Source organism: Gobius niger (assembly GCF_951799975.1).
Source record: "Gobius niger genome assembly, chromosome: 22".
Lineage (NCBI taxonomy): Eukaryota > Metazoa > Chordata > Actinopteri > Gobiiformes > Gobiidae > Gobius > Gobius niger.
Window position 1 is genome coordinate 17,826,147 of NC_136873.1, and position 27,631 is coordinate 17,853,777.

The window sequence follows — 27,631 nt, forward strand, 5'->3', positions numbered from 1 at the left end:
TTGAAAAATGATACACGAAACATTCAATAATATAAAAAACTATGTCTCTAGGAAGAACTGGATAGAAGCCTGGCTGAACACATCTGCATCACAGCAAAGAAATGTGGTTCTAAGTTCAGATTTGAATATAAACCTGAGAGGAATGGTCTAGAATCGAGCGTGCAGGTTTATTGGGCGTATGGAGATACATTTTGCACAGGTCGTACATGTACAAAGCTTAAATACATCAGCTTAAATATAAAAAAACAATCTACAATATGAACAGGCGTGGGTATAGGTGCACATCAGGTTGCTAGGTGCCTCTGGCTACAGCTGAGCAGATGGGGTAAGAAGTACGCAGCCGTCCCGTCATCTGGAATCAGCTCCAGGAAGTCAGTCGGGCTCGTCTCTATGGATACCACCAGCAGAGTCTCTGTCAGCACGGAAACACGCATTCAAATTGGTTAGTTGCGAAAAGTGCCTGTCTTATGGATTCATGACAAATGCAGGAGCAGAAGCCATTTAAAAAAGAAACAAAGATTCGAAGGTTTAAGATAAATGCTGTCCGCGGTGTTAGAAAGGACACAAAAACAGATCTATTCTACAGCACCTTTCAAAGCCGTCAGTAGGATGCTGTTGTCCATGGCCACTCTGGTTCGACAGCAGAGCTCTGGAAGTAACTTCTCCCACCACAAAGCCTGCAGAAATCATTCAACAAGTCATTACACAAAGCTCACACCGGCGAGTCAAAGCCCCCGTCCCGTTCTCCCTGTTAAATGATATCGATGACTTTTGTAGGGCACATCAATGACCCGATATTAAACTGGCATTTAAGTTCAATCGAAGAAATTAAACAATTTTAACTATTTGTTGCTATGATGAGGGCAGACGGCAAAACAACAAAAACTTGATTCGTGATGTTTAATCATCTTTAATAAGACCCAGTGTGGTTTAAAGATACAGAGAGTGAATTTAGAAAAAGCTCCACATGTTAATCTATGATTTATTGAATCTAAGCAAGATGATGATCTAGGGGAGAGGTAGGCCCGGGGTCCAAATCTGGCCCTCCAGCATAAAACCTCAGGTCCTCATGATAATTTTGAGAAACACCATTTCACAAATCAGAGATCAAACTCCTGTTAAGGCGAGACACTGCAGGTGAATAGGGGGAAAAAATAAATGTAGAGATATCAATTTGAAACTTTTGCTGAACATCACAGATATAAATATGAGAAAAAAATGTATTGCATTTTTTTCTGTCATTTTATGTTTTCACATAAAAATAAGGCATTTTGAGCATTAAAATGGCCAAAATTGCCTATATTTTGGGCAACGAAATAAAAATAATGAGCCAGATTAAATGTTATGGTTTTATTTTATTGACATATTAGCAACTAAGATTTTTTCAGAGGGGATTTTGGATATTTTGTTTAGTTTTTCAATAAACTAATTATCAGTGAAAAAATCTGTAGAAACTCAAATTCCGCCTGTTTTTTTGGTTTCAAAGCTGAATAAATCAGGCTAGGAATCAGATATTAAAAAATCCCTCTGAAAAAACCTTCAAAATATTGTCAGGTCTCAGACTGGAAAGTTTGGAGTCTGTGGGAGCTTCTATAAGGGCTCAGGCTCTGCCCGAGTGCGGCTTCTCTCATTCAGAGAAAACCAGCCCTGAAGTTTTGTAGCGAGTGCTCATGCTCGGCCCGTTCTTCCACTTTTCCGCTCCAGCGTCTCGTAGGAGGAAAAACACCATATTTGGGTGAAAGCGTCATCACGGGGCCCCTTAGCAGGACACGTGGATGTAAAATCTGTCAATATTTATGAATGAAAACCCGCGGGAAAGACGGCCTTTCTACGCGGCGCAGAAGCTACTTCCGGGTCGCCCCCACCTCGCAGACAAAACATCATAAAATAAACATCATCATTTTTATATCTGACATGAAAACTAAGATGTAAAGGGAGGAAAATAGATACAAATCTCCACTTCGACCACTGCGTGAAAAATCAATACTTTCACCTGCCGTGTCTCGCCTTAAGACTATTCTAAATACAGAAAATATGGTGTTAAAAATGTGATGCAAAACACCTCATTAGGTCTCAGTATGATGCACAACACTGGCGTTTGTAGGATGTGGTTCTTTACTTTGGGATGTAATTTGGGAGATTTAGTGCCCTTGGTGTTGACAATGAAGAGAAACGGCCCTGCGCCAAGGAAACCTGGCAACCCCTGGTCAAGGCCACAAGAGTAAAATGATATAAAGTTAACAAAAGGGCAGATTCATAAGACGTTTTTCTCTCTGCACTCAGCAGTAGTTTTGTGGTATATATTATTTAATGCCACTTTTGAATGAAATAAATAAATAAAAGGAAAACTGTAGAACCATTTGAGCCCACTCTGGCGGGGATGATCTCAGTGATATCAGTGCATTAGGTCCAATCTTAATTGTTGAGACTCGTGCGTATAAACAGTTCTCACTGCATTGTAGGCATTTGCACTCCCAAACACTGACGTTCATCCAGGCCTATTGTGCATCTGCTAGTGAAAGGGAAAACTGGAACACACGGAGGAAACCTGGACTGTGACACGGAGGCAAATCACAACAATGTCGCCCAAGAAGTGACTTCCTGTTTCAATCCAGTGCGCCAAAATAAAAGCACACAGCTCATGTCATTGAGTCGTTCAGCAGGTACTTGCAACATTATAAGAATAACATTAAATACACATTTTAAGTGTTTTGTCTGTTAATAGTTAGGCAGAAAGAAAGTTGAACGAATGAACTGCTGAACTAATGAATAAGTCGGTGCTTTTATTTTGGCGTGCTGGATCGAAGCGTTGTTTTGATTAGAGGTTATGCACAGAGTCATTTCCACAGAGAAAGACTAAACTGCCCTATCCTCTAATAAATATCTAACATGTAGAACTCACCATGTGCGTGTCTTGCAGGTGGTGGTTGGCGTAGGCGATGATGGCCTGAGGGCAGCGGTCCAGGAGCTTCTCTATGCTGCTGTGGTAGTTCCCTCTCCTGGTGGCACAGAGCAGATGCAGACTGAAGCCCCACAGAGTCTCCTCAGAGATCCGCTCCAAAAGAGGCACCACTGATGCAATGGACAGAGAGGGCCCACACAGGAGAGACTGAGGGACAGAAGACATAAGAGCAAACAGAGGTAAAGTAGGATTTAGCCTAAATGTTTTTTATTTGGCTGTAAATGTAAATGTTTTCATTCCAAATTGGAAGATGATGAAGTAATATGGATGCAGCTAAAGAAGGTGGGAGAGGTGAAGAAGGTCAAGACTGGCCCCAGGACCAAATGCTACGTTAATCAAGGTGCACAAACAGTGTCATATGTAGTTCCTGCGAGTTATCTGGAGGAGAGGCAGGATACCAAAGCTCTGGAAAGGAGCTGAAAGACTCCAGTCCTCCACACAGTCTCTAAAGCTCCAAGCCTCTGGAGCAGGAACAAACGGTTGACCTCACATCACCCGCACCTGACGTGTTTGGTCTGAACACACCTTAAAGCTGATTTTAGAATGTACCGTAAATGCTCTAATATAGGCCGGGGACTTTATTTACTCAAGGGCATCTAGGACCAGGCCTTTATTGGAACCAGGCCACAATTAGAGACAGGCCTTTATTTCTATTTGAGCAAAACGGACGACCAGGAAAATGAAGAAAAACGACATTTGTGTCCATTTGCACCTAAAAGATTAGGTTCATTTATTAATTAACATTTCAAACCCTCTCCCAGCGGCTGGAACATCATTATTTTGTCAGGACAACAGGAAGTGTTTCGTTGCTGTTTGTGTTTGTGATCGATCATGAGACTGACCCGAGAGAAGACGAGACGCTCGCGCTGATGGGAGGAGTTATTTTGAGGCGTGGGACTGACCTGCACACGGAGCAGCTGGACGTGCTTTGAAGACGCGATGGTGACTTTATTAAAACCCTGGAGGGTCACACAACATTTGTTGCTTTCCCTGTTTCTACAAAAAGTCACTGGAGGTTTGAAAAGTGGCTAAATCTGTGTCAAAGTTACGCTCGGATCAGCTCCTCTGCAGCGTCCCCCATCAGCCCGGGTTCCCGTTTGTTTACTTCCTGCACGTGAGTTTTCATTTACACCAGTATGAGACAAATTCCTAACATGGGGAATATTTCTACAGCTATAGTTTCTAATAAAAGCCCCGGCCTGTTTTAGAGACCGGCTTTAATTTGCCTCCGCCAGCCGCAAACCCGGCCACTGTTAGAGACCCGGCCGCTAATGGAATACAGGCCAGTATTAGAGAATTTACAGTATTTGACCTTTGTAGGCATTCAGTACAAGCAAACCCTCTCACCAGAAAACCAAAAAACAAGTGATCCTGGAGTTCTCATACAGCCACTGGGTCACTACAAGGTCAAACATGCACTAATGTTTTTTTTTGCTCCTTTAAGGCACCAGCAGTTACCTGAAGTTTGTGCAGTGCCTCCTGATGGTGAGCGTTGGTCATGTGAACAGGGAAAAGGACCGTAAGCCAGGGATACAGGGCACCGTAGTGGGAACAGGAGCCGATCTGTATTAAACACACAGTCAAATTAAAGATCCAAAACGTAACTAGGAACAGATGTGTATTTATCGCCACAGTACCAGGTCGTGAGCGCTCTTGAGGGAGCGTTTGCCTGGACCGGACTGTGTCAGCCTCTCGATGTAGACGGAGGCCACTCGGAACAGCAGCTCCAGAATGAGCGGCTCGTGGGAAGACGCCGTGAGCTGAGCCTCCCAGAAGTCCACTTGCAGACAGTTCTCACAAGCACCCAGAGTCTGCAGCACAGAAGGGTCAGTGCAGTACAACTCAACTCATTTCAGCTCGAACAAAAAAGGAGACACTGAGGAGTAAATGGCTAAATAATTAGAATATTTTAAGTGGTATTTAAGTAGGAAAAATGGACCTGAGAAAAGATAACGTCTTGTCTCATTAATGTAAACTCAGAAACGTCTCGTCATGTTTTGGCTCGTCACTGTCACGTACCTCAAAGTAAGAATATTTGGGCTGGGACGATCCACTTTTATCACGAGCCGATACGTAATACAGTAAGTAATTATGAAATATATTTGTGTTGTAGTGTTGTAGTAGTGAAAACAAAGTAGTGTGTGATAAAAATGCCTCTGAACACAAGTATTGAAAGTATTGCGATGAAGCACTGATACTTGTTATCGCAGCACATAGTATTGCGATACTCTACTTTGTCCCAGCCCTGTACTACTGCCTATACTAAATTGTTTTATCTAGATCCAGAAATAAATAATTAACCAAGTCACTTCCTTTAATGCTGTCCCTGAACCGACAGCATCTAAACTTGAATCTAAGAGGAGATTTTTTTCCGTACCTGTTTTCGATACTTTCATTTTTTTGGATAGCAATAGAAAAAAGAATAGAAATACTTTTTCTTCAATACCAGACTGGCATCATTGATAAATCCCATCACTAGACCACTCCCACTACAGAAATACAAAACGTTGATTGATACAGACGGCATAGAGGGACGTGGCCTACAGAATCTTTATGGAAACACAATTTTCCACTCTTTTTAGCCATTTTCTGGTGGAATATGAACTTATTTCTCACATACAAAGAAAGTCAAGTCTAAATCGGGTCCATGTGGATGTTTATTCACAGATTGTTCAGTAGAGGCGAAAAAGAAGGCAATCGTAGCTAGCACTAGCTAGCTACGATTAACTCCGTTATTTATGTATTTATGGGCTCTTGAACCACTTTGCTCCGCCCCATGTCTTTGTATCTTTATTGGGTAGAAATCTTTATCAATAATTCAGCATTTGCTAAAGTTGTTTTTGAATAATTAGAAAAAGTTTAGATTTTTCTCCAAATTGTTTTCCCCTTAACTGTTTTCAAACTTGACCATATATGGGCGATTCCAGAGATGCCGTCTGTATCTGTAGATACAAAAATCGAAACTTTCTTTAATTATTCAAAAACTACTTTAACGAATGCTGAATTATGAATATAGTTTCTACTAAATAAAGATACAAAGACATGGGGAGGAACAAAGTGGTTCAACAGCCCATAAATACATAAATAACGGAGAATGCCAACCTGATGCTACATCGGGCTAATGCTAACAGTTAGCTAGCGCTAGCTACAACTGCCGTTTTTTCACTTCTACAGAACAATCTGGTATCTTATATGTGATAAATAAGTTCATATTCCACCAGAAAATGGCTAAAAAGAGTGGAAAATTATGTTTCTCTTAAGATTCTATTTTCCCCCTTGGCGAAGCCACGCCCCCTTCTATGACGAGATGCCGTCTGTATCTATTGTTACTTGACCAAATAAAGACAAACGGACAGGCTGTATCGCTGTAGTTGTGACTGCTCACACCTTAAACACATGATCGGCCTCTTCCAGTCGGACTTTGCTGTTCTCGTGCAGAGCCACCATGGCGGCCACCAGGAGCCCGGGCTGGGAGCGGGCCATCTCTGAGGCCAGCGCAGTGGGGCGGACCAGACCGTGCTGCCCCCCTCCTGCCCCGTGCAAGAGCAGCCGCGGCTCCTCGATGAACCCGTACACCAGCAGCATCTGGCGGGACAGCCACAGGCCACTCGTTAGAATGATGAGGGAGGTCATTAACAAAGTCACTTTCTGCAGCTGCCCCAGGACCCACCAGGCATCAAACCCTCCAAAGATTTGTTTGATCGTTCAGGTTGTATCTTAGCTTTTTTCCCCCAACTATCCAGCTTTTGATTCAGGCCATCTCTTTCTCCAGAGCCAAACATCTTCACCTGACTCTTCCAAATCATCTTAAGCTGAGGGAACGCCCACGATTTTATGCAAAGACGGGGGATCACATTACACGACAGAGATTAGTGCAATTTAATAAAGACTGGGGGTTTTGTACTTTTCCCTGTGGTTCATCTCCGTCCTCACTCCTAGCTTTATCGATCTCTATGATTAAAAAGAAAAACACGGTCCCATGATGCTTATGCGTAAGTCTTCCCGAGTGTGCTTACACATACTGCAGCTATCACAAATGGAAACTAAAAAGAGGCGGGGAAGTTGGGACTTTTCTTTTCTTTCTTCAAGCTGTGAGGATTCTGAAGTTTGTTAGCGGCTCAGATGTGGCTGGTAAAGGTGGTTCTCCATTTTGTGCCGTTTGCTGTGGCTGTTGTTATGCGGTTTGTGTCTCTGTTATGTTCGGGAAATGGTTTTATTCTGCTCTAATCATTGGCCGCTGGACCCCCAGTGCATTTAAGGTGAGACACTGCAGGTGAATAGGGAAAAAAACAGAGATATCAATTTGAAACTTTTGCTGAACATCACAGATATAAATATGAGAAAAAAATGTGTTGCATTTTTTCTGTCATTTTATGTTTTCACAAAAAAATAAGGCATTTTGAGCATTAAAATTGCCAAAATTGCCGATATTTTGGGCAACGAAATCAAAATAATGAATTGAGCCAGATTAAATTTGATGGTTTTATTTTATTGACACATAGATTTGTTCAGAGGGGATTTTGGATATTTTGTTTAGTTTTTCAATAAACTAATCATCAGTGAAAAAATCTGTAAAAATTTCGCCGTTTTTTTTTTTGGTTTCAAAGCTGAATAAATCAGGCTAGGAATTAGATATTAAAAAATCCCTCTGAAAAAACCTTCAAAATATGGTTAGGTCTCAGACTGTAAAGTTTGGAGTCTGTGGGAGCTTCTATAACGGCTCAGGCTCTGCCCGAGTGCGGCTTCTCTCATTCAGAGAAAACCAGCCCTGAAGTTTTGTAGCGAGTGCTCATGCTCGGCCCGTTCTCCGGCTTTTCCACTCCAGCGTCTCGTAGGAGGAAAAACACCATATTTGGGTGAAAGCGTCATCACGGGGCCCCTTAGCAGGACACGTGGATGTAAAATCTGTCAATATTTATGAATGAAAACCCGCGGGAAAGACGGACTTTCTACGCGGCGCAACAGCTACTTCCGGGTTGCCCCCACCTCGCAGACAAAACATCATAAAATAAACATCATCATTTTTATATCTGACATGAAAACTAAGATGTAAAGGGAGGAAAATAGATACAAATCTCCACTTCGACCACTGCGGGAAAAATCAATACTTTCACCTGCCGTGTCTCGCCTTAAATGAAACAATTCAAACAACAAAAATTTAGCTCAATGGGTCCGAATAGTATTTCCTTTCACCTCCGCGTGTCGGTCCATCAGCTGCCTGTACAGTGCCGTGTCCTCCAGGCGTAGTGCTAAGGCTGCCATGGTGACGGTGAGGGTGACGGACACACCGGCGCTGTCTTCCAGACGCCTGAGGAAACCCATGGTCCGAGCAGGCTGGACATTCACCATGATGGGACTGCAGCACACGCCCGCCAGCTGCGAGGGCTCTGATTGGCTGAAGATGTCTATGACCTCATCGGCCGCTTGCTGTCGGAACACAGATCATTACTACAGACAAAGATTACTGCAGGTTTTCAGGACAGGAATCAGAATAAAATCCCACGACAGAGCACTGGATTCAAATCTAAAAGCTACTTGGAAAAAGCGTCAAACTAAAGAAACCTCACAAAAACACGATAAAGAAAACTACAAAAACACAAGGAAAAAGCAACACAAGAAAAAAGTGACTGAAACACAACAAAAGTGACAAAGAAGTGACTAAAACAATGTCAAAAAAGTGATGGAAAAGCAACAAAAAAATGCCAAAAATCTATGAGAACGCGCTCACATATAATAAAATAAAAGTTAAATATAAAGTTGAATCAACATTAATAGCAGTGAAATAAAATGGCAAAAAAATATTATTGATCAGCTGTGCTATGTAAATATTCAACCTGTGCTTATGTTTTACATTTTTAAGAGCAATGACTGCACATGTCCGGACCCTGGACATGTGCAGAAAGATACGAAAGTAAAGTTTCCGAACCTCAAGCAGATTTAGTTGGGGACCCCTGTGAGATATGTAAAGCCTTTATTTGTTATAATTTTAATTATTATGGCTCAACCTGTAAAAAGCCCAAATTAAAAATCTTTTGAAAATGGACCGTAAGCCATAATCAAAATGATAACAAACAAAGGCTTGTATGAGTCTATATCATATATTAGTTTCACATTTGAAGTTGAATTATGAGAAGTAAATGAACTTTTGAACAATATTCTAATTTTCCGAGTTTCACCTGTAGGTAGATGAAAAGTCTTGGGCCATTTACCATGGTGAAAAACAAAGTGGTAAAAAATATAGTTTACCAAAGATGAGGCGGACTGCAGACAGACCAGCCAAGACGGTATAAGTATCTTTTAAAATATAATTGAAAGTAGGCATAGGCAACCACCCCCCTGGTCTGCACATCACCAGCCCCCCCTGCTGGACACACACTGACACACTGAACAGGCGTCTGAGTGATAGCTGTGACATAGTTGAACCAATCACAGCAGTCACACAGAAATCATAAGCTGACGTCACTCCCTGCACTGTGCTGCTGTAGTCTTAACCACCGTAACACACAAACAAGTCCAAAACAAACATGGACAGAGCCAGCAACGGCTGAAATGTTTGTCTGGGCCTTCTCTGCATTTGCTCGATGATAAAGCACAGTCAGAAGTGAGCCTGACAAGCTACAATGACGACATGTGCTACAAAACTTGTGTGCTAGAATACTTTGGACAGCACATAACACACATTGGCCAAACTCAGAATCATCTCCTGAACAGCAGTGGAGCAGAGCTTCATCCATCTGGAAGAGCAAGTCTAGACTTTCATTATATTCTGAAGACGGACGTTTACAACAGCACCTTATCTTTGATGATTACATTTTTTATTAAAAACCAGCAGAATTTGTTTTAGACCATAGGTTTTGTGTTTTTGACAAATGTCGATGTCATTGAGTTTGAATCCAATTTCATTTTAATGACTTTTAAGGCCTTCATTTTGACCAAATAAATTGAATGACTTTGAAACCCTGATTATTGTTCTATTGGTATTGAAAAGAATGTAACAGTCCCCAGGCCGATTATTATGGCAAGTCTAACTGGACAAACTTAGCCCTGATGCGTTTGAGCCTGAAGTCATTCATCAGAGTTTGTTTCTTCAGATCTGAGGGTAGTTGTATGTGCATTGTGCACATGCAGTTTGTATGTTAGGGTTGTCGCACACAACAGCAAAAAATAGAATAGCAGAGCTTCTTTTGGGCCATTTAAAACAATATTATTTGGAGTTGTACAGTAAAACATGACATTCACTTTAAAGCAGTGGTTCCCAAACCTTTAGGAGCCGTGTACCCCCTGAAGCTTTGAGTGACGAGCTTTTCTCCTACTTTGACGTGATTGAAAACCCTGTGAATATCACATAATAACACAATGTCTATTTCATCCTTTATTACAGTCAACGCAAGTTGGTTTTCCACATTTCATACATTGTTGCTCATCTGGGTGACAGGCTATTAAAAAGATGTTGTCCTAATTCAAAATAACAAGATTTTGAGGTTCGGTTCTGCAGCATAATTTAGGTCCAGTATCGATTAAAGTGTGATAAAAAAAAAACATCTCTCCTAAATTTCTTTGCATACCCCCTGGGGCATCCTGCGGGCAACAGTTTGGGAACCCCTACTTTAATCCTTCTCCCACCTGAACTGAGCACATTTTCTTCAGTTTGGCTTTACCCAAATCTAAAAGCTTGGAGGGGGGGGGAAAGAGAGCATCAAAAAAGCAACAAAAATTAGGATGAAAACGCAATAAAAATGGGACAGAAAAACACGACAATGTGACAATAAAGTTAGGATCACTTTTGTAGGTCGTAGCTTTCAAATGAGGCATTACTCAGTTGCTCTCCAGTTGAGAAACTTTTAGATTTGGGTAAAGCCGAACTAGAGACAATGGCTCGGTTCAGGCGGGGGATAAGAGGCTAAAGGAAAGAACCATTAACATTGACAGTCAAAAGTCCAGAGAGTTGTGAGTTTGTAATGTTGGCACCTGGGAGAGAGCGTGCTGCGTTTCCTCCAGCAGGTAGTGCTTGAGGTAGAAGAGGAAACCTGGGCCGTAGGACTGAGGGCTGTTCGGTCGTGGTTGGTTTCGGCCCATGACTTCAGGGAAGGACAGACCGGACATCCTGTAGTAGGGAAGGGCCAGGTGACAGTCCTTCTGACTACCCCTGTCAAAGGACAACACACCAATATAGTGCTCAGTACAAACACTTTGGGTTTAAATGACTCACTTTAGGAACACCCAGAGTTTTCTGCAATACGAATATGCTGTTGGACCTTTCAATTCATTTTTTATAGCTATTCATATGAGCTAATCATCATCATCTGGCAATAGTGTTTTTATTCAAACATTTCACAGCTCTAGTGAAGTTCAGAATGCCAAAAGAACTCAGCATCAGTGACTTCAATGTTAGTGTCAGGACAGTGAATTAAAGGGATATAAAAGACATAACAGGAATGAAGTGACACCAGTGGAGGGCTGAAACAACTAACTGTTTAATCGACAACTGATTTCACTAATACTAATACGGCTAATAACACTGAAATAGTTTTTTTCTAGTAAACACAGACTCAAAAGGAGGAAAAATTACATGAAAATGTTGTAATTCTTGTGAAAACCTAATTTGTTCTTAAAGTTAAAGTATGTAGTGTTTTGTATACTGTAAATTTCATAAATATCTTTTCTTGTGTCATCCAATCAGAAAGCAGAATCAGCACAAAGAGCCTCCTAACATTCACTTCCTGTTTATTTATTGCTCTGTTTTATTGCCTTGATGTTTGGTGCAGCCCTGTGAGGCGACTTCTGTTGTGATATTGGGCTATACAAAACCATTAAACTTGAAACTTGAAACTTACTCCATCAACAGGTCTGTAAGTTTTATGTTTCATGTTGCACATAAAAAAATCCTAGCCTGTGAACCTGTTCACTGACAATGGCAATAAATCTATTGAGATTTTGTTCTGATTCTGACCTTTGCAGTCATGTGGCCTTTAGAAAAGAGTCCGAGCTCTGCTAAAATGGAGCCCAACAGCTGTAATGCTAAACAAGTAGACTTTTGTATAGATGCATAAGGCATAAGTACAGTTACTAGAACTGCTACATTAATTCGGTCTTCTGGTTTCAACAAATGTTGTTCTGGTAACAAATACCTGACATGTTTGGACGGTTAAATAATAATAATAATGCATTGGTATATAGCGCTTTTCTGGACACTCAAAGACGCTTTACATTGCATTATTCATTCACTCCATACTCGGTGGTGGTAAGCTACTATTGTAGCCACAGCTGCCCTGGGGTAGACTGACAGAAGCGAGGTAACCAGTCTGCGCCATCGGCCCCTCCGACCACCACAAAACACTCACGCATTACATTCGCTATTACAGCCGTCTTTCTCAGAGGCGTTGCTAGAAGTGTGTGATGTGTCTCTTATCAGCTGCTGTTCCCACAGTGAAGTCGCCTCATCTCTGTTGTTGGATCTTATTGATGAGCCTTTACTCTGGAGAAGTGAGTCCCATGTTCATGCCAGTGACCACCACACGGCGGCAGGCATGGCCACACGGACAGAAGCAATAAAACTGTCAGTGTGGCCACGCCTGAGAACAACAACTGATGACAGACTCATCATACTTTCTCTTTTTCTTTCATACTACATAGAGGTCTGGTGATGCCTCTGAGGAAGACGGCAGTGACCCTTGAACAATAGTGTTGTCTTCCTAAAAGAACCTTATAAAAGAAGTGATGTGAATGGAGTGACCTGCTGAAACAGTCTCCCAGCTGAGCACAGTTCTCCCTGAGAGCAGCCTCCAGCTCCTGTCTCTCTCCTGTGGGTCTGTCCTGGTGTCCGTCAGTGTCTGTGGGAGGCAGTGTGAGCAGGGAGGACCTCAGCAGCAGGTGGGCTTCACTCAGCACATGTCTCAGGCTCTGGGCCTGGGGATTTGCCTCCGAGTAACTCTGGCTGTACTCAACCTGAAACACACAAAAATACATGCCCAATTCTCTCTGAAATGTGTCAGATGTTTTGTAATGGTAGGTTGGTGCATCACCATCTCCTGGTAGAGCATGAGAGGGGACACGGTGTTGACCACGTAGAGGTTCCAGCCGTGGCCCACAACGCTGGTCTCTTTGGGAGAGGCTGCCATCCACTTCCTGCTCCTGAGGTCAAAGGGTAACATCATTCCTCAATACTTTCCGAAGCCTGACATGCAAAGCATATCGATTATCTCCAGCCTGTATCACGTCCAGACCAAAGCCTTATCACTGTTTGAAGATAACTTTACCACGATACTTTTTTACAACATGCATCACAAAACAACATGAAATGACCTGGAGTTAACATGACACTAATCTAGTTAACTGGTTAACTGGTTAACCATAAACCAAAAATCGAGACTGTCTAACAGGCTCTCTTGAAATGTCGTACTAAATTTGTATTACCGGTGTGCACAAACTCGTTTTGTATCATGTTTCTTTGTGATATATATGTAAAAAAGGTTTGTTTATCTTATAAACATGTTAGTATCGATGTGATTAGGATCTGGTTTGAACGTGATACCAGCTAAAATCACTGAATATGCCACTGGGCCAGGGTCTGACAAAAGCTGCTCAAGTTTGTTAAAGCTGCTAGTAAGACAAAACATACATAAGTTCTCTTTAACCTACACCTTTTGCAAATTCACTCATTTTCCTGTAGTAAATATTTGTTGTTGTTTTTTTATGCAACTCAAATAAACTTAATAGATTAAACTAAAACGAGGAATTACATAGCCCAAACCAACCTTTCAAATATTCCATGAAAAATGTAAAACTAAAATAACTACACACTACTGAGCCTTGGTCAGGCATTTGGAAGCATAAGAAATGCACACGCTTTCATGATGCACTGTCTGTGTGGTTGAGGTTAAAGAATGGTAAAGTTGAGGAAAAGTGTCACAGGATCTAAACATATTCATGGTGAGAACAATAACGACACTATTTTTGTGCAAATAACATTAACAAATATTGAGGAAAGCTTTGCAAATGTTTTGGAAATCTGGCAGAATTATTTCCAAATGCTTTTTATTATTCATAATAAATGGAATGTGCGAAGCCACACAGCACAAACGCCGTGAAGTCGGTCCCCCATCAAAGGAAAGGCCCCCAGGGGGCTGCAGCAGCGCCTGGTGGACAGGGTGCACATTGCAGGCAATATTAATAAACAGGAAATAAGTTCAGGAAAAGCCACATGGGGGAAGTGTTATGATGGCCCTGAAGGGCATAAACACGATTAAAAGGGCATGCTTAAAAATAATACGACTCTCAAATTCTGATTTTGATACTGATGATTTATCGTTGACCTCCTTTTGCACGTGCTGCTTGGTTTGTCAAATAGAAGACGAGTGCAAAAACTTTACACTTTACATTTTTAATGAACTAGTTATTAAAGGAACAGGCCACCGTTTTTACATACTGAGATATGTTCTTACCTTAGCTTTGACGAGTTCTTTAGGACCTGTCTGATCTTCACCCGTGCCTTCAGTCACGTAAACACAGTAAAGTGAAGATTACTGCGCAGTAAAGTGAAGATTACTGCGCGGATTTCGAACTACTCCTGGTATTATTACGCCTTACAATATAGTCCCCCCTTTTATCCGCTTAGAAAATCCACATTGTTTAATTTTGTGTAATTATACTTTGTAGTGGAACACTTCACGTAACCATATTTAAATAGGGAAAACGTGGAAGAGCTTGGTAGCTTCTATCTTGAGCTGTTTTGGAGCTATAGAGGAGAGAGGGAGAGGCTAAATGCTAACGCCGTCTGCGCTGTGTTTACGTGACTGAAGGCACGGGGGAAGATCAGACAGGTCCTAAAGAACTCGTCAAAGCTAAGGTAAGAACATATCTCAGTATGTAAAAACGGTGGCCTATTCCTTTAAAGAAAAAAATGCTGACAGACAAATGTCGCATTTCTTTTTATTAAGTTCAAAGTTCTAAAATGTGGCTACTAATATGATATCAAAAAATCTTTCTTACGACATTTATCAATATCTAAGATTGAGAAAACTGTAGTGTCCAGAAAAGCGCTATATAAAACCGATGCATTATTATTATTATGTTTCCATAATGAGGAAATGCATCATGAAAAAACTGGCTTGAAGATACACAATTTCAGATTTAGCTATAAAAAAAACTCTGCAATAAGCAAACATCTTATTGCGAAAATTAGGCAATTCATTATTTGACTCCATTCAAAAGTCCATGAGTGAAGCATTTTCCATAAAACTATTACAGTAACAATAAGTTTGAAAGCAAAAATCTGCACTTTTTCCATTGCGTTTGATGGAGGGCAGCTTCACGGAGATACTGTACACATTAGGCAGTGAGACGGGTTAGACGCCCAAGGGTCAGAGGTTAAAAAAGGAAGTGCTGTCACCCTCAAAACTAAGCTGCAAAAACTTCTGGAAAAGCCAAACAACTGTTCTCCAAGTTTAGAGACCGCTGAGCTCTAAGCCTTTTCCAAGGAGCTCACCAAATCTTCTCTACATTTCTACAGAAGCCTGAAGAGTCAAACTAAATTACTGTCTTGGTCGAACTCATATTTAAGTCGCACAACCGAATGTATTTCTCTTTGTGCACCTAATTACGATGATGAATGTTTTGAGAACCTCAAACGTGTTTTCAGCCGTGATGCTGCTGATGGGAGTCATGAGGTCCAACGTTGAGAAAATAATGTCTCAGTGTTACTCGATGTGCATTGCACTGACTCATGTCATCACACAGACCAAGAGTCCAATAACGGAGTGGATTACACCTAACTCTTGGACTGAGGTCAGGTAGCCAATAACTCAGCAGGTAGATAAAGATTTGAGCCCTTTATCCATAAACACCTCAGTGATTCTGAATGTCTCTGCTTGCAGCTTGGTTTGAGGGCTGACAGGGGAGTCAGGTGGGGGCGGGACTGTCTTACAAAAAGGGACGTGACAGGAGACTTTCCAGAGCTGCCGTGGTTGTGGGGTCAATTCCCATGGCCTGGAAAATACTGGCCAGTGTGCTGTGCTCTTTCAACATGCTAGAATCAAGACAGGGTCAACAGGTATATACAAATGTCAGTGAAGCACATAGTGCCTGCCCAGCTCTGATTCTGTAAAGATTTAGGTTGTTTTCAATTGATGAAAACAAGACAACATTTTTATCCTATTCAATTAAAGGAATGACAGAAAAACTTGAAACTAAAGCTAAGGCTGTGTTCACACTAGTTGTGAATCTTCTTCACGCTAGATGAAGTAACTAGGGATCAGGGATCTTTCAAAGACTGTCGCAGAGTAAAGTCACTTTACAATTTCGTTCATTACTCATTCACACCAAAACTGGAAAAGGTAAGCAACTATTGAAGCCACAGCTGCCCTGGGGCAGCCATGGGCCCCTCCAACCACCACCACTCACTGACTCTCTACATTGACTCCTGAACTGTCTTACAGGCCTCTGCGGTGCGGAGTGCGCTCTGGCTCCTCCTGTGGGTCCGGGTCGGTCCTGGACAGCAGCACAACATGACGGCCGTATCCACAAACAGATCTGAGGCCAATGAACAGCTGCATCCTGAGGGCACAGACGTCCAGGCTGCACGGAGGACAGGCCTGGACACAAGAAAACACATCTGACAGACTGCTTCACTGCATAGACACACTCATTTAGAAAGTGCGATGTTGCAATTCGTTTTGGGGATGTTTTAAATACTTCCATACATTATGAAAGGTTGCCTTAACAACACTTTTCTCCACCTTTTGCCAGAAAAGGACTGCTTTTGAAGAAAACTAACAGAGCGTCCTAGAGGCAGTGTGGTTTTCATCGACAAAGGCGATGCATTTCTGTGACACACCTTTTTTCAATGACGATAATGTCACGATGGCGAGACAAACAATAGCTCTTTGGGGACAAAAACATGAGTTTATGAGTTTACGGCTCGTCAGACTGTTCACAAACAGAGTTTGTGCATGGAGCGAGAGAACACAAAGGTACATGTGACATACAGTACATGTGCATACACTTCATATATGGGAAGTCAAATACAAATATAGACCAATACAATTTTATTATTTATTTATTTTAAATAATCAATCAAGGATTACCAGGCTGTTGGTTAGATTTGGCTGTAGCTCTGGGGCTGAGTCCAAATGAAAAGTTGGTGCAGTAAAATAATTAACAGTTTTTTGCCTCTCAGATTGTGTCCAGTGGGTCGACACCGGCTCGCGCTGACGTGCACGTGGGAGTGTGCACACGTGTGCACGTACATGCCTCCTTGTGTGCCGTTTGTGGAGCCAGACTCCGCCCGAATCTCTTAAGTTCGGGTATTTATGAATGAAGAAGATGTGCGTGGCTCGTCTGTCTGTTACGTTTTGCTTTTGACAGCGGGTTAGAGGCAGCAGCTCGGGGGGTTAGAGGCAGCAGCTCGGGGGGTTAGCGGCAGCAGCTCGGGGGGGTTAGAGGCAGCAGCTCGGGGGGTTAGAGGCAGCAGCTCGGGGGGGTTAGCGGCAGCAGCTCGGGGGGTTAGAGGCAGCAGCTCGGGGGGTTAGAGGCAGCAGCTCGGGGGGTTAGAGGCAGCAGCTCGGGGGGTTAGAGGCAGCAGCTCGGGGGGTTAGCGGCAGCAGCTCGGGGGGGTTAGAGGCAGCAGCTCGGGGGGTTAGAGGCAGCAGCTCGGGGGGTTTCCGAGTTTTGAATGTTTGACACCGTGTGCCTTTCTCCCGCACGCACCTGTCTCACCGCACACAGGGCTGCAGAGGGAGGAGGAACGTGGGGATGGTCCGATACTGTGCGCTCTCATGCGGGGTAGCGGGATAAACAGATCTGATGCAGCGAATGCCTCCATGAGAGCGGACAGAGTCTTATTAGCACTAATTTGAGCGCAAGTAAAAGCGACACAGCAACACCGTTAAGAAAGGAGGTTATCGGTCCAAGTGGACCAGCACACGTGGCCGTTATGATACCTGGTTTCGGTACCCATCCCTACTGATGACCAAAGAGAATAGGTCAGAAGTAAAGTCTCAGTTTTGATAAACATGTTGTACCTTCATGGTGGTGTCAATGTAGGGATCGTCCAGCCTGGCTGCCAGTGCAGCACAGCGGACGGTAAAGCTCTGTAAGGCACTCCTGCAAGGACATCCAAACTCATATCAGATGCACACAATCTCCAAACCCCTAACTCAGTACCCCAACTGTGTTCACCTGGTTACTACGTGCAGCAGGTGGTTAGTCAGCACGGCTTCTAGGACTTTCTCTGGGTACTGGTAAGCAGACAGCAGCTCCACCCCTCCCTTCAGACTGTACAGGTATCCAGCGTTAGGGAGGGAGAAGAAGCAGAAGACACAGGCAGGCTCCTCCACAGGTAAGGCCTGGTTTCCTGCAAATGTGTACATTTCATTATCGCAATCAAACCCCCAAATAGTGAACCCTCATAAGCCTCTGTTCCACATACCGTGCACACCACGATCTACGTGCACATATCGACTTTACCCAGTAAAGAGAAACACGACCACAGTTGTTGTGGGTGGCATCCCCACAGAGGAGCATGCTGTACAGATCGTCAATAAAGGTTTTTGAGCCACAATGAAAACAAATGTGGACAAATGCTGCCTTCTGGTGGAGGTTATGGAATCATCTTAGTGGTACTAAGGCTAATAAAACAGAAAAGAAACCGCTAAAACATGAACTATGAATGTAAGCAACATACTAATGCTAACACCAGCTAAAGTTGCGCTAACAGTGGCTAAATGCTATTATCGGCAAAATCCCTTTCAGAACACCGGTACTATGTTGTGAAATCTAAAATCCGTATGACCTGCATGTTAATAGTGAGGCCTGTTCTCTCTCTCGTCGGCCAATCAGAGGCCTGCGTCTGTTCACGTCACATTAGTCATAGTTTAGTGCGTTTTGACCACAGCCAGAGGTCGGTGCTAAACTTATACCTGGTCAGACCGAGTTGACCAGGCACTGGACTGAGTGGGCCTGCCTGTGGAAAAGCGACTATAGTGATGTGTTTCAACCGTTAGTCACACACTTATTTACCTGTCGTTTTTGGTTCACTTTCACTCAGGCCGTCTTACTCTATCAATATTATGTGAGCAGCTTTAACAAAAAGTATAATGTATAATGTTATTATACAGTTACACTCATAAAACTTCTAAATCCTATATTTCCCCCCATGATTGCTCTTTCTAAAATGGTGTAGACATGTATAAAATCAACTGTTAGTTACAGTCAAACATGCTCTTCTGCACAGGTTGAAACAGGTTTGGTGAAGGTGTCTAAACATAGCTTTGTTACCAAGTAAGTCAAAATTGCATCTATTATTCGACTCACTGATAAAGAGTGGGTGAAACTGCAGAGAGTGAATCTGAGTCTCCTCCACATTACAGCCCTGGAAGAACTCAGGAGTGAAACGCCTGCAGCAGAAGAAAGGACTTGTTAACTACAGAATATATACAAAAAAGTATATATCAAATGAAATCAAAAGTACAGACTTGAAGAGGACATAGGACACAGTATACTGTTGTTTGTCTTCAAGCCCAGTCTGTTCGATGCTGACAGGAATGTCACAGTTTTTAGCTCGGTCTCCAAGTAACTCCAGGTGTCTTGGCAAAACGAAAAAGTCGTTCTGCTCTTCAACATCATCTGCAAGAACAGTGTCAGAGTTTATGTTTTATGGGTTAGGGCCTGAACTCCTCTAAAGAAGACTGTTCCAGTTTTCAGGACAACTGAAGAAGCTCACACAAACAACGCAGACACACAAACCAATTATCTTTTGGCTAAAAAAAAACTGATTTTGGGAGACAATATATTCTTGAAAAAATGCCTGGGAAATGTGTGAAGTGAGTTTTGTGTTTTTTTTTTACCACATGTGAGCTGATGCAGGGTTTCTTCAGCTGGTGCAGGCTCAGAAGAGGCCTCTAGTTGAAGGACCAACACCTCCAGCTCTGACTGTAGGGCAATGTATCCTGCACACAGCGCCACCTGATGGTCAACAGAAAAAAATCATTTTATCCTGTTCTCATTGAAGTGAAAAGTTAAGTAATCATGCATAGATATTCGGAACTAAGACTTTTTGAACCTAATCTAATGAGAACCTGCAGCTCAACTTTCCGACCAGAGTCCACGAAATCTATTCAGCTGGACATTTTTCCCCAAAGTTGATGATTACTGTTCCTGATTCAGTGATATGGCAGAGAAAATGGCCGACTTCTGCTTTTGTACCGTAAAAAGGACTTCCTTGGTTAAAAACTGCCTCTTTTATGCTTGTCTTCTTTATTCTTAATACAAATAATAAAAGCTGAAACCACAGTATATCTCTAATCAAAAGGCCAATGTTTAACTTTGGAGAAAGCTGACAGTAAAACCTGAATGAATGCTTGAGACAGCGCTCGCTCTTACATCAAACTCCCTGATCTGGGTGGTATGAGAAGTTTCTTGTTGTATTGGCTCTCACTTTCGCTCCCTCTCTCTTTCTATCCCTTTCTCAGTTTCTCTTTCACTCTCTCCTCTTTCTTTTCCTCTTTCTCTCTCTCTCTCTTATATTTATATCAATAGTATCCGTGTGAAAGAAACATACTTTTTTGGGTTTGATGGCTGACAGATGAAGGATCACCGAGCGGTCAAAGTCCAGAGCAGCAACACTTTCAGATCCTAAACAAAAAGTCTTTGGTAACATTTTCAATCCTTTTTTTTTTTTAAATCAACAGTTTAAGGAGCTTACCTAGACTGGAGGTTTGCTGGTCACCTGGAACACTATTTTGTGCACTTTGCTGATTTGCATCCTACAAATAAAACATTGTTTTGTATGTTTGGCGGTGAATCCTCCATAAACACGTCTGTAGCTTGTGACTCACCGCGCTGTGTTGATTTTGCGTTTTGAGATTAAACAGTACAAGTGTGTTTTCACAGGCCACGAGCAGGTCTCCGGTCACTGAGCAGCTGGCCACAGCCACTGGCCGCTCGGACATAGGGATCTCAATGATCTCCATCTGTACCCCGCCCCTCTGGGACGCCCCACGCAGCAAGTGACCCAGCAGGCGCACCCCGACTCTGGCCTTCTCCTCTGCCTACAAAAACAAGCCAGTTCATCGAAATCAGTACCAGTCTGGGATCATGTCTGCCATTTCAAAGACAGTACCTGGTGGCGCCAGTTCGTATAAGCCCTGAGGTACGTGGCAGCGTTCTTTTCTTCAATGGTCACCAAATAGTCGCCTGTAATGGGTCAAAGGTTACTAACACAGTACTTCCACATGTAGATTACAGTGTTTTTATTGACTGCACACAGCTACCAAATGTCTGAAGTCATTGTTCCAAACTTTGAACAGTAGCAACATTATTTGCTTGTGATCTCAGTAGAAATGTTGTATCGTTGCAGAGATTCAAATACAGGGTTGACAGATGAGGATGTGAAACGTCTTGCTTTTGTAGTCAAACGTAACATTGCTCGAGGCTTTTTAAACTCTGGAGTCACCCATTTCTTCTTTACAGTTCCACTCATTACAACTGCACTAATAACATCATTATACAGTCTGTGGCGGCAGACACAGGGGTGAGTCTATGGGGTGTCTGATTCTGTGGGGCCACCCCAGGTGTCATTATTATCATAAGCACATCCCCAGGACAGTCAGGTGATTTCATTTTTATTATGCACAACTAATCACCAATAGTGGAGATGTGTATCTTTACCAAATCCTTGGCATCACTAAAAACAACCTATTGATAAGGTGCTTTAAAGCATTCAAATGTTCTCAATAATTCAATAATTACAAATGCCTAAAGCAGAGTCTAAACTAACAATGTCCCTGCTCTATGAACAATAAGAAACTCTACACCCCTTTTGGAGTCATGTTTAAACTACAGTAAATATTACGTTTGCATGATATTTATTATTATAAACAAGCAAAGAGCTTCATAATCAGTATTTCAGGACTTTTCTAAAGTGATGTCCCTAAATTAAACTAATGCACACCAAACGCAGTCTGAAACCTGCATCAGTGCACGTGAAGTATTGAGCAGTTTCAGTGCCGTTCTAGTCTATTTACAGTGGGAGGAAAAAGTATGTGAACACTTCGAATTTCTCACATTTCTGCCTAAACTGGTCACTAAACGTGCTCTGATTTTCATCAAGATCATAAGAATGAATCAACAGTGTCTGCTTAAACTAATACCAGCCAAGCATTTACATTAATCATATTTTTATTGGCCATAACATGTAAACATCGTTTACATGACGTTGTGTGTTCCTCCCCAACTGTTCAACTTTGGTTTGTGAAAGAGCTCTTAGATGCTCCACAGCACTACTGGATAAACATTCAGTGGACTTCAGTGGACCCAAAGTTGAATAGTTTGGGAAGAACACACAACGTCATGTGAGGGAGGACAAATGGAACAGCACATCAACATCTTTACACTATGCTCACTGTCAAGTCTGGAGCAGGAGAATCATGGTTTGGGGCTGTTTTGTTGCCTCAGGGCCTAGACAACGTGAACTTACTTAAACCTAAACTATCGTAAAAGTAAAGTTCATGTAAAGTTCACGATAACAATGAAGTGTTTTTGTCCTGATGCTTTGTGCATTTGGCTCAAATAAAGAACGTACAGTGTTTAGGGAGACGTGTGCAGTGTCAGGAACAGTGCCCTGTCTAGTTACTACAATAAAAGCTTGTGTTACCTATACTGCTGTGGCGGATGCTCTTCACTGTTCCCATGGTAGCAAAACGACAAATAAGTGGACAGCCCTCTTGCTCCAAGTTGTAAGCCTCCACCTAAAGATGGGCAATTAAAAAAAACATCAGAGGTCATCTATCTGTACACAGGGAGACAAACGCAAGAGCTGAGGATCATTCTTGGAACATGACTTGAACTTTTCAGTAGAAGCGCAGGTAAATTCACTTTTGCTATGCGTAATAATTATGCAAAATGTAGACAGATGCACATTTTCTTTGATGGAAGCACAGTTATTGATCCTTTAAACTTTGGATTTGATCTTAAAGTTATCACCAAAGGCCTGTAGACAGTCTATAGTCACCTTGCATCCTCCAGAGCCTACGACGAACAGCGCTCCACCTCCGCAGCACACCAGTCCAGGCTCCTGCTCCACCTGAAGCACCACCGCATTAGAACAGGAAGGAGGACAGAGGCCAGATGCTCGTCACACTGCACGTACCTGCACTATCTGCTGCGAGGAAAACGGATGGCAGTTGTACACGTGCACCATTTTGCTTCACTTAGCTGTGGTCAGTTAGACAAAAGTCGTCGTCCACTTGGTACTTCTTGTCTTCTGGAGTCAACAAAAGGCTGGAACATCAAGAGACTCGATCTTCCTTCATCTGTATTTCCTGAAAGTAGATAAGGCAAGACAGGCACAGGCATTCAGGTCACTAATGTGAGTATTGTATTGGACTACACTTTCGTGAGTCGACAACCTAAATAGCAGTTTGGAATGAATGTTAAAACTCCAGGCAGTGTAAAACTGTTGGACTGAAGGGTCCCAGGTGATGGTGCTGTCACAGCTGGTCAGAGGGATGCAGCTCTTAAGTCTTAAAATAAAAAGAATATACTGGGATTGGACCACAAAACAATCAGAGGTTTTGCCAATAGCCAACAGGGAAAGAAAAGACATACAGCAATGTAAGTGTCAGTGAGCGTGGAGACACTAGGAATCCTTCATCTACCAATGCTGCTATTTTCAGCAGCTGAACTTCTTATAAAAATGTGGTGACGTTATTCAAGAGTATCACTATCTGCCATAATATTAGTGTGGCAGTTTTGTGAATCCAATCACTTCCATATAATGATCAAGGAAAACATTTGGACATTTTCTGTTTAGAGATTTCTTTCCAAAACTGTGTCTTTCCGAGAGTTGGGAAAGTTAATTTAAAACTACTAGTAGTTACAGTTTAAATAATATAACAATATGTTTACATATTGCTTCTTCAAAACTGTAACTGAGTTACACTTTGAGTTACTTTTGGCAAAATATAAACTGAAAATAGTAATAATGCACCAGTGCAGTCACAGATGTAGCCCCATGCTATCTCCTCTACAGACTGCAGATCTTATTCACCAGTGTCGTTACTCCAGTTACTTCAAATGTAATATATTACTGTATTTTGTGTAAGTAATATGTTAGGCAGGTGAAACAAGGAAAATTACAATATCGTATACATTTTTGTTATTCAACTTAAAGTGTGAAACTAATGTATGATAGACTCATTACATGCAAAGTGAGATATGTGGCCTTTATTTGTTATAATTCTGATTATTATGGCTCAGCTTGTAAAAACCTCAAATTAAAAATCTCATAAAATTTGAATATTTGAAAATGTACTGTCAGCCAAAATCATCAAAATGATAACAAATAAGGCTTGACATATGTCACTTTGCATGTCATGAGTCTATTCCAAATCCCTCGGTCTATCTACTGGAGGGCCCCAGGGCTCAATCCTGGGCCCTCTTTTGTTCTGCATGTACAATGATCTTCCGCTTGTGTGCCCAGAAGTTAATGTTCAAATGTATGCAGATGACACAGTTCTCTATGTGCATGGGTCCTCCAAAGATGAAGTTGCAATAAAAATTACAAATGCCATGGCAAAGGTTACTGCATGGTTAACCAAATGCTGCCTGTAGTTAAACATATCGAAAACTACGAATATTACATATAACGCAACAATTCAAATATCTTGCCGTTGTATTTGACTCACATCTCAGTTTCAAATCCCACGCTAAACAGACAGTCAAACGAGTTACATTTAATTTGTCTAACTTCAGATTCATCAGAAAATCCATGTCCACCCAAGCAGCCAAAATGTTCATGCCCTCATGCCACCCATAAAATTTTGCATGGCCTGGCACCCCCACCTCTCAGTGATTTCATCAGTCAAAGATCTACCGCCACTGGTTGCTCCACTAGAGGAGCATCAAGAGGAGACTGCATAATACCAGTCCAAAAAACGGCATTTCAGTCAGGGCTTCAAAAGACTGGAACAGCCTTCCAACTAGAGTCAGAGTAACACCCTCATGTACTGTATTCCACTCATCTCAAACATTGGCTGATACAAAACCAAACCTGTAATCATGAAACTCTATGCTGCCCTCTTATGACGACCCTTGCCTGTATTTGTTCTGTTCTTTTGTTCTTGTCATTTTCCACTGCATCCTTAGCTCTCTGTTGTTACTAGTTTAATGTATGCTTTAGTCTTCCTGCTGCTGTTTTCATTGTTGACCTTGTCTTGCTTTTATAGCTTGCTGCTGTCCTGCACTGTCCCTGCCTTTTATTTTGCTTGTGTATTTCACTGGTGTACTCTCTACCTACAATGTATATTATACTCTATAATTGCTTTACTTTTAACCCAGCACTTTTTTGTTGGTTGCCCTCTTATACAGTTGCACTTTTGGTTAATATGCACTGTCCTATAATAAAAACATATATTAGTTTCACAGTTTAAGTTGAATAACAGAAATAAATGAGCTTTTGAACCATATTCTACTTTTCCGAGTTTCACCTGTATTCCTTAGTTGCTGAATAAAGTAATGTATTTTTGTAACTCCTTACTGTTGTGATATGTTACCCATCGGCCCCCGCTCCCAGGGGGCGGACTGGCCATGTGTCCATTCTGGAAGAGCACAGAAGGGCCACTGGCTCTAGGGCCACCAGTCCCCGCCTCAAAAAGAACGGGAGAGGTGGTCGTAAAAACAGAAGCAAAATCATTAATATAAATAATAAATAATATTGGTCCCAAAATTGAACCTTGTGGTACACCATACTCCACGGAATTCCTTTTAGATTCATGTTTTTTTTTATACCGAGCTTTACCCAAATCTAAAAGCTAAAAAGAAAAGCATCAAAATAGTGAGAAAAAGGGGATGAAAAGTCAACAAAAACATGAGAAAAACACAGACAAAAAATTATAGAAAAAATAATTTAAAAACCAACAAAAATATGACAAAAATGTGGCGACGTGACGAAAAGCTTCCATCACTTTTGTAGGTCTTAGCTTTCAAATGAGGCGTTACATTGTTGATCTCCAGTCAAAAAGCTTTTAGATTTGGGTAAAGCCCAGTATTAAAAAAACATGAATCTAAAAGGAATTCCGTGGAGTATGGTGCACCACAAGGTTCAATTTTGGGACCGCTATTATTTATTATTTATATTAATGATTTTGCTTCTGTTTCTACGACCACCTCTCCGGTTCTTTTTGCTGATGATGCCAATAGAGTTCGGGAATGTGACGTCATATCGCTAAGCATTATGGGATTAGCAGCAATTGTAAACTAATGGAGACTTTAAAAGTTAAAATACTGCAGTTATTGTTCACATTAAAACACTTGGAGACCACAGTGAGTTAGATGTTTTTACCAGCAGTAACTCAGCAGCTAACGGAGTTGTTCCACGGCTTTTTTCTCCACTTTTTGTAATGTTTTTAGCTAATGTTAATCTATGGAAATGTATGCTAACAGCTGCAAGAGTCCAGGGCTGTTTTTCAGTCCCAGTCCGCCCCTGCCTGCTCCGACTGAAACTATGACCTGACATTCTAGATGGTCGTGAGATTAAACATTGCTGTGATAAAACATAGAAAAATAAAGCAATAACAGTCGGTTTGTTAACGTTGAGAGTTGTTTGTGAAGTCTTTTCTTACCGGTCACGGCGGGACTCGGTGTGTCCCGTGCGTCCCGTGCGTCCCGTGGCTCTAATCAGCATCACATGGATCACATGCTGCAGTCCGCGCCGCCGCAACTCCGCCTGGAAGCCAGTCTCCTTCAAACTATTCCTGTACTGCCTTTTAAAGATCGAAATCAACCACGCAACGATTCAAAATCACATTCGTTTGTTGCAGGTTTTTGTAAAGGCTTTTTAGTGTCGCTCTATCAGGCAGGAAGTCGAGAAAAACCACAACACGGAAGCGCTCGCCCTCCCTGCGCTCTGATTGGCTACTCGGGCTGGTTTCCCAGACAACTGAGGAGGAGCCAATAGCGCTGGGCCTATTTATCACTTTGATACATTTTATTCTTTCTTTTTATTTTTTACTCAGGGTTGATATCAGTGTGTGTGTCCTACATGCACTGACATTAACCTCTTAACTCCCGCCTGAACCGAGAGTATCTTTTTCCTCACGTCATCACATTTTTTTTCCAGCATTTTTTTGTTGGGTATTCAACTCATTTTGGTAACTTTTTTGTCATTTTTTGTCACATTTTTGTAATTTGTTTGTCCAATTTTGTCACATTTTTGTCATTTTTTTTTGGTCATTTTTTGTCACATTTTTGTCATTTTTTCGTCAATTTTTTCGTCAATTTTTTGTCATTTTTTCGTCACATTTTTGTCATTTTTTTGTCAATTTTTTAATCACATTTTTGTCATTTTTTTGTCACATTTTTGTTATTTTTTTGTCACATTTTTGTCATTTTTTTGTCACATTTTGTCACATTTTTGTCATTTTTTTGTCACATTTTTGTTATTTTTTTGTCACATTTTTGTCATTTTTTTGTCACATTTTGTCACATTTTTGTAATTTTTTCATCAATTTTTTTGTCAACTTCTTGTGACATTTTTGCCACTTCCTCTTACCCCCCGCCTTAACCAAGAGCATTTTCTCCAGTTCGGCTTTGCCCAAATCTAAAAGCTTCTTGACTGGAGAGCAACACTGTAACGTCTCATTTGAAAGCTAAAATCTAGAAAAGTGACGGTAACTT

General features: G+C 41.7%; 1 protein-coding gene across 1 annotated transcript; it reads right to left on the reverse strand.

Moving 5' to 3' along the window:
- Positions 1-26,817, reverse strand: hps3 (HPS3 biogenesis of lysosomal organelles complex 2 subunit 1). Its single transcript, XM_079581140.1, has 25 exons — positions 26,578-26,817; positions 23,106-23,277; positions 22,968-23,039; positions 22,611-22,704; positions 21,078-21,151; positions 20,794-21,006; positions 20,661-20,721; positions 20,517-20,590; positions 19,804-19,921; positions 19,432-19,582; positions 19,271-19,353; positions 18,137-18,311; positions 17,980-18,061; positions 16,394-16,551; positions 15,885-15,986; positions 12,985-13,093; positions 12,696-12,907; positions 10,931-11,108; positions 8,156-8,389; positions 6,350-6,547; positions 4,600-4,773; positions 4,421-4,525; positions 2,903-3,109; positions 590-677; positions 1-412 (listed from the first exon to the last, which is right to left on the reverse strand). The coding sequence occupies exons 2-25, from the start codon at positions 23,154-23,156 to the stop codon at positions 285-287; spliced, it is 3,141 nt and encodes a 1,046-aa protein (XP_079437266.1). The 5' UTR covers positions 23,157-23,277; positions 26,578-26,817; the 3' UTR covers positions 1-284.
- Positions 26,818-27,631: the final 814 nt, after the last annotated feature.

What these genes read in the sequence shown, in the direction of transcription:
- hps3 (XM_079581140.1), bottom strand. Translation starts at nt 23,156, where the DNA reads ATGGTGCACGTGTACAACTGCCATCCGTTTTCCTCGCAGCAGATAGTG. An exon ending in CTGCTGCACGTAGTAACCAG is followed by an intron (nt 18,062 to 18,136) that starts GTGAACACAGTT and finishes ATGTCCTTGCAG; the next exon opens with GAGTGCCTTACAGAGCTTTA. An exon ending in ACCTGCAAGACACGCACATG is followed by an intron (nt 678 to 2,902) that starts GTGAGTTCTACA and finishes TGATTTCTGCAG; the next exon opens with GCTTTGTGGTGGGAGAAGTT.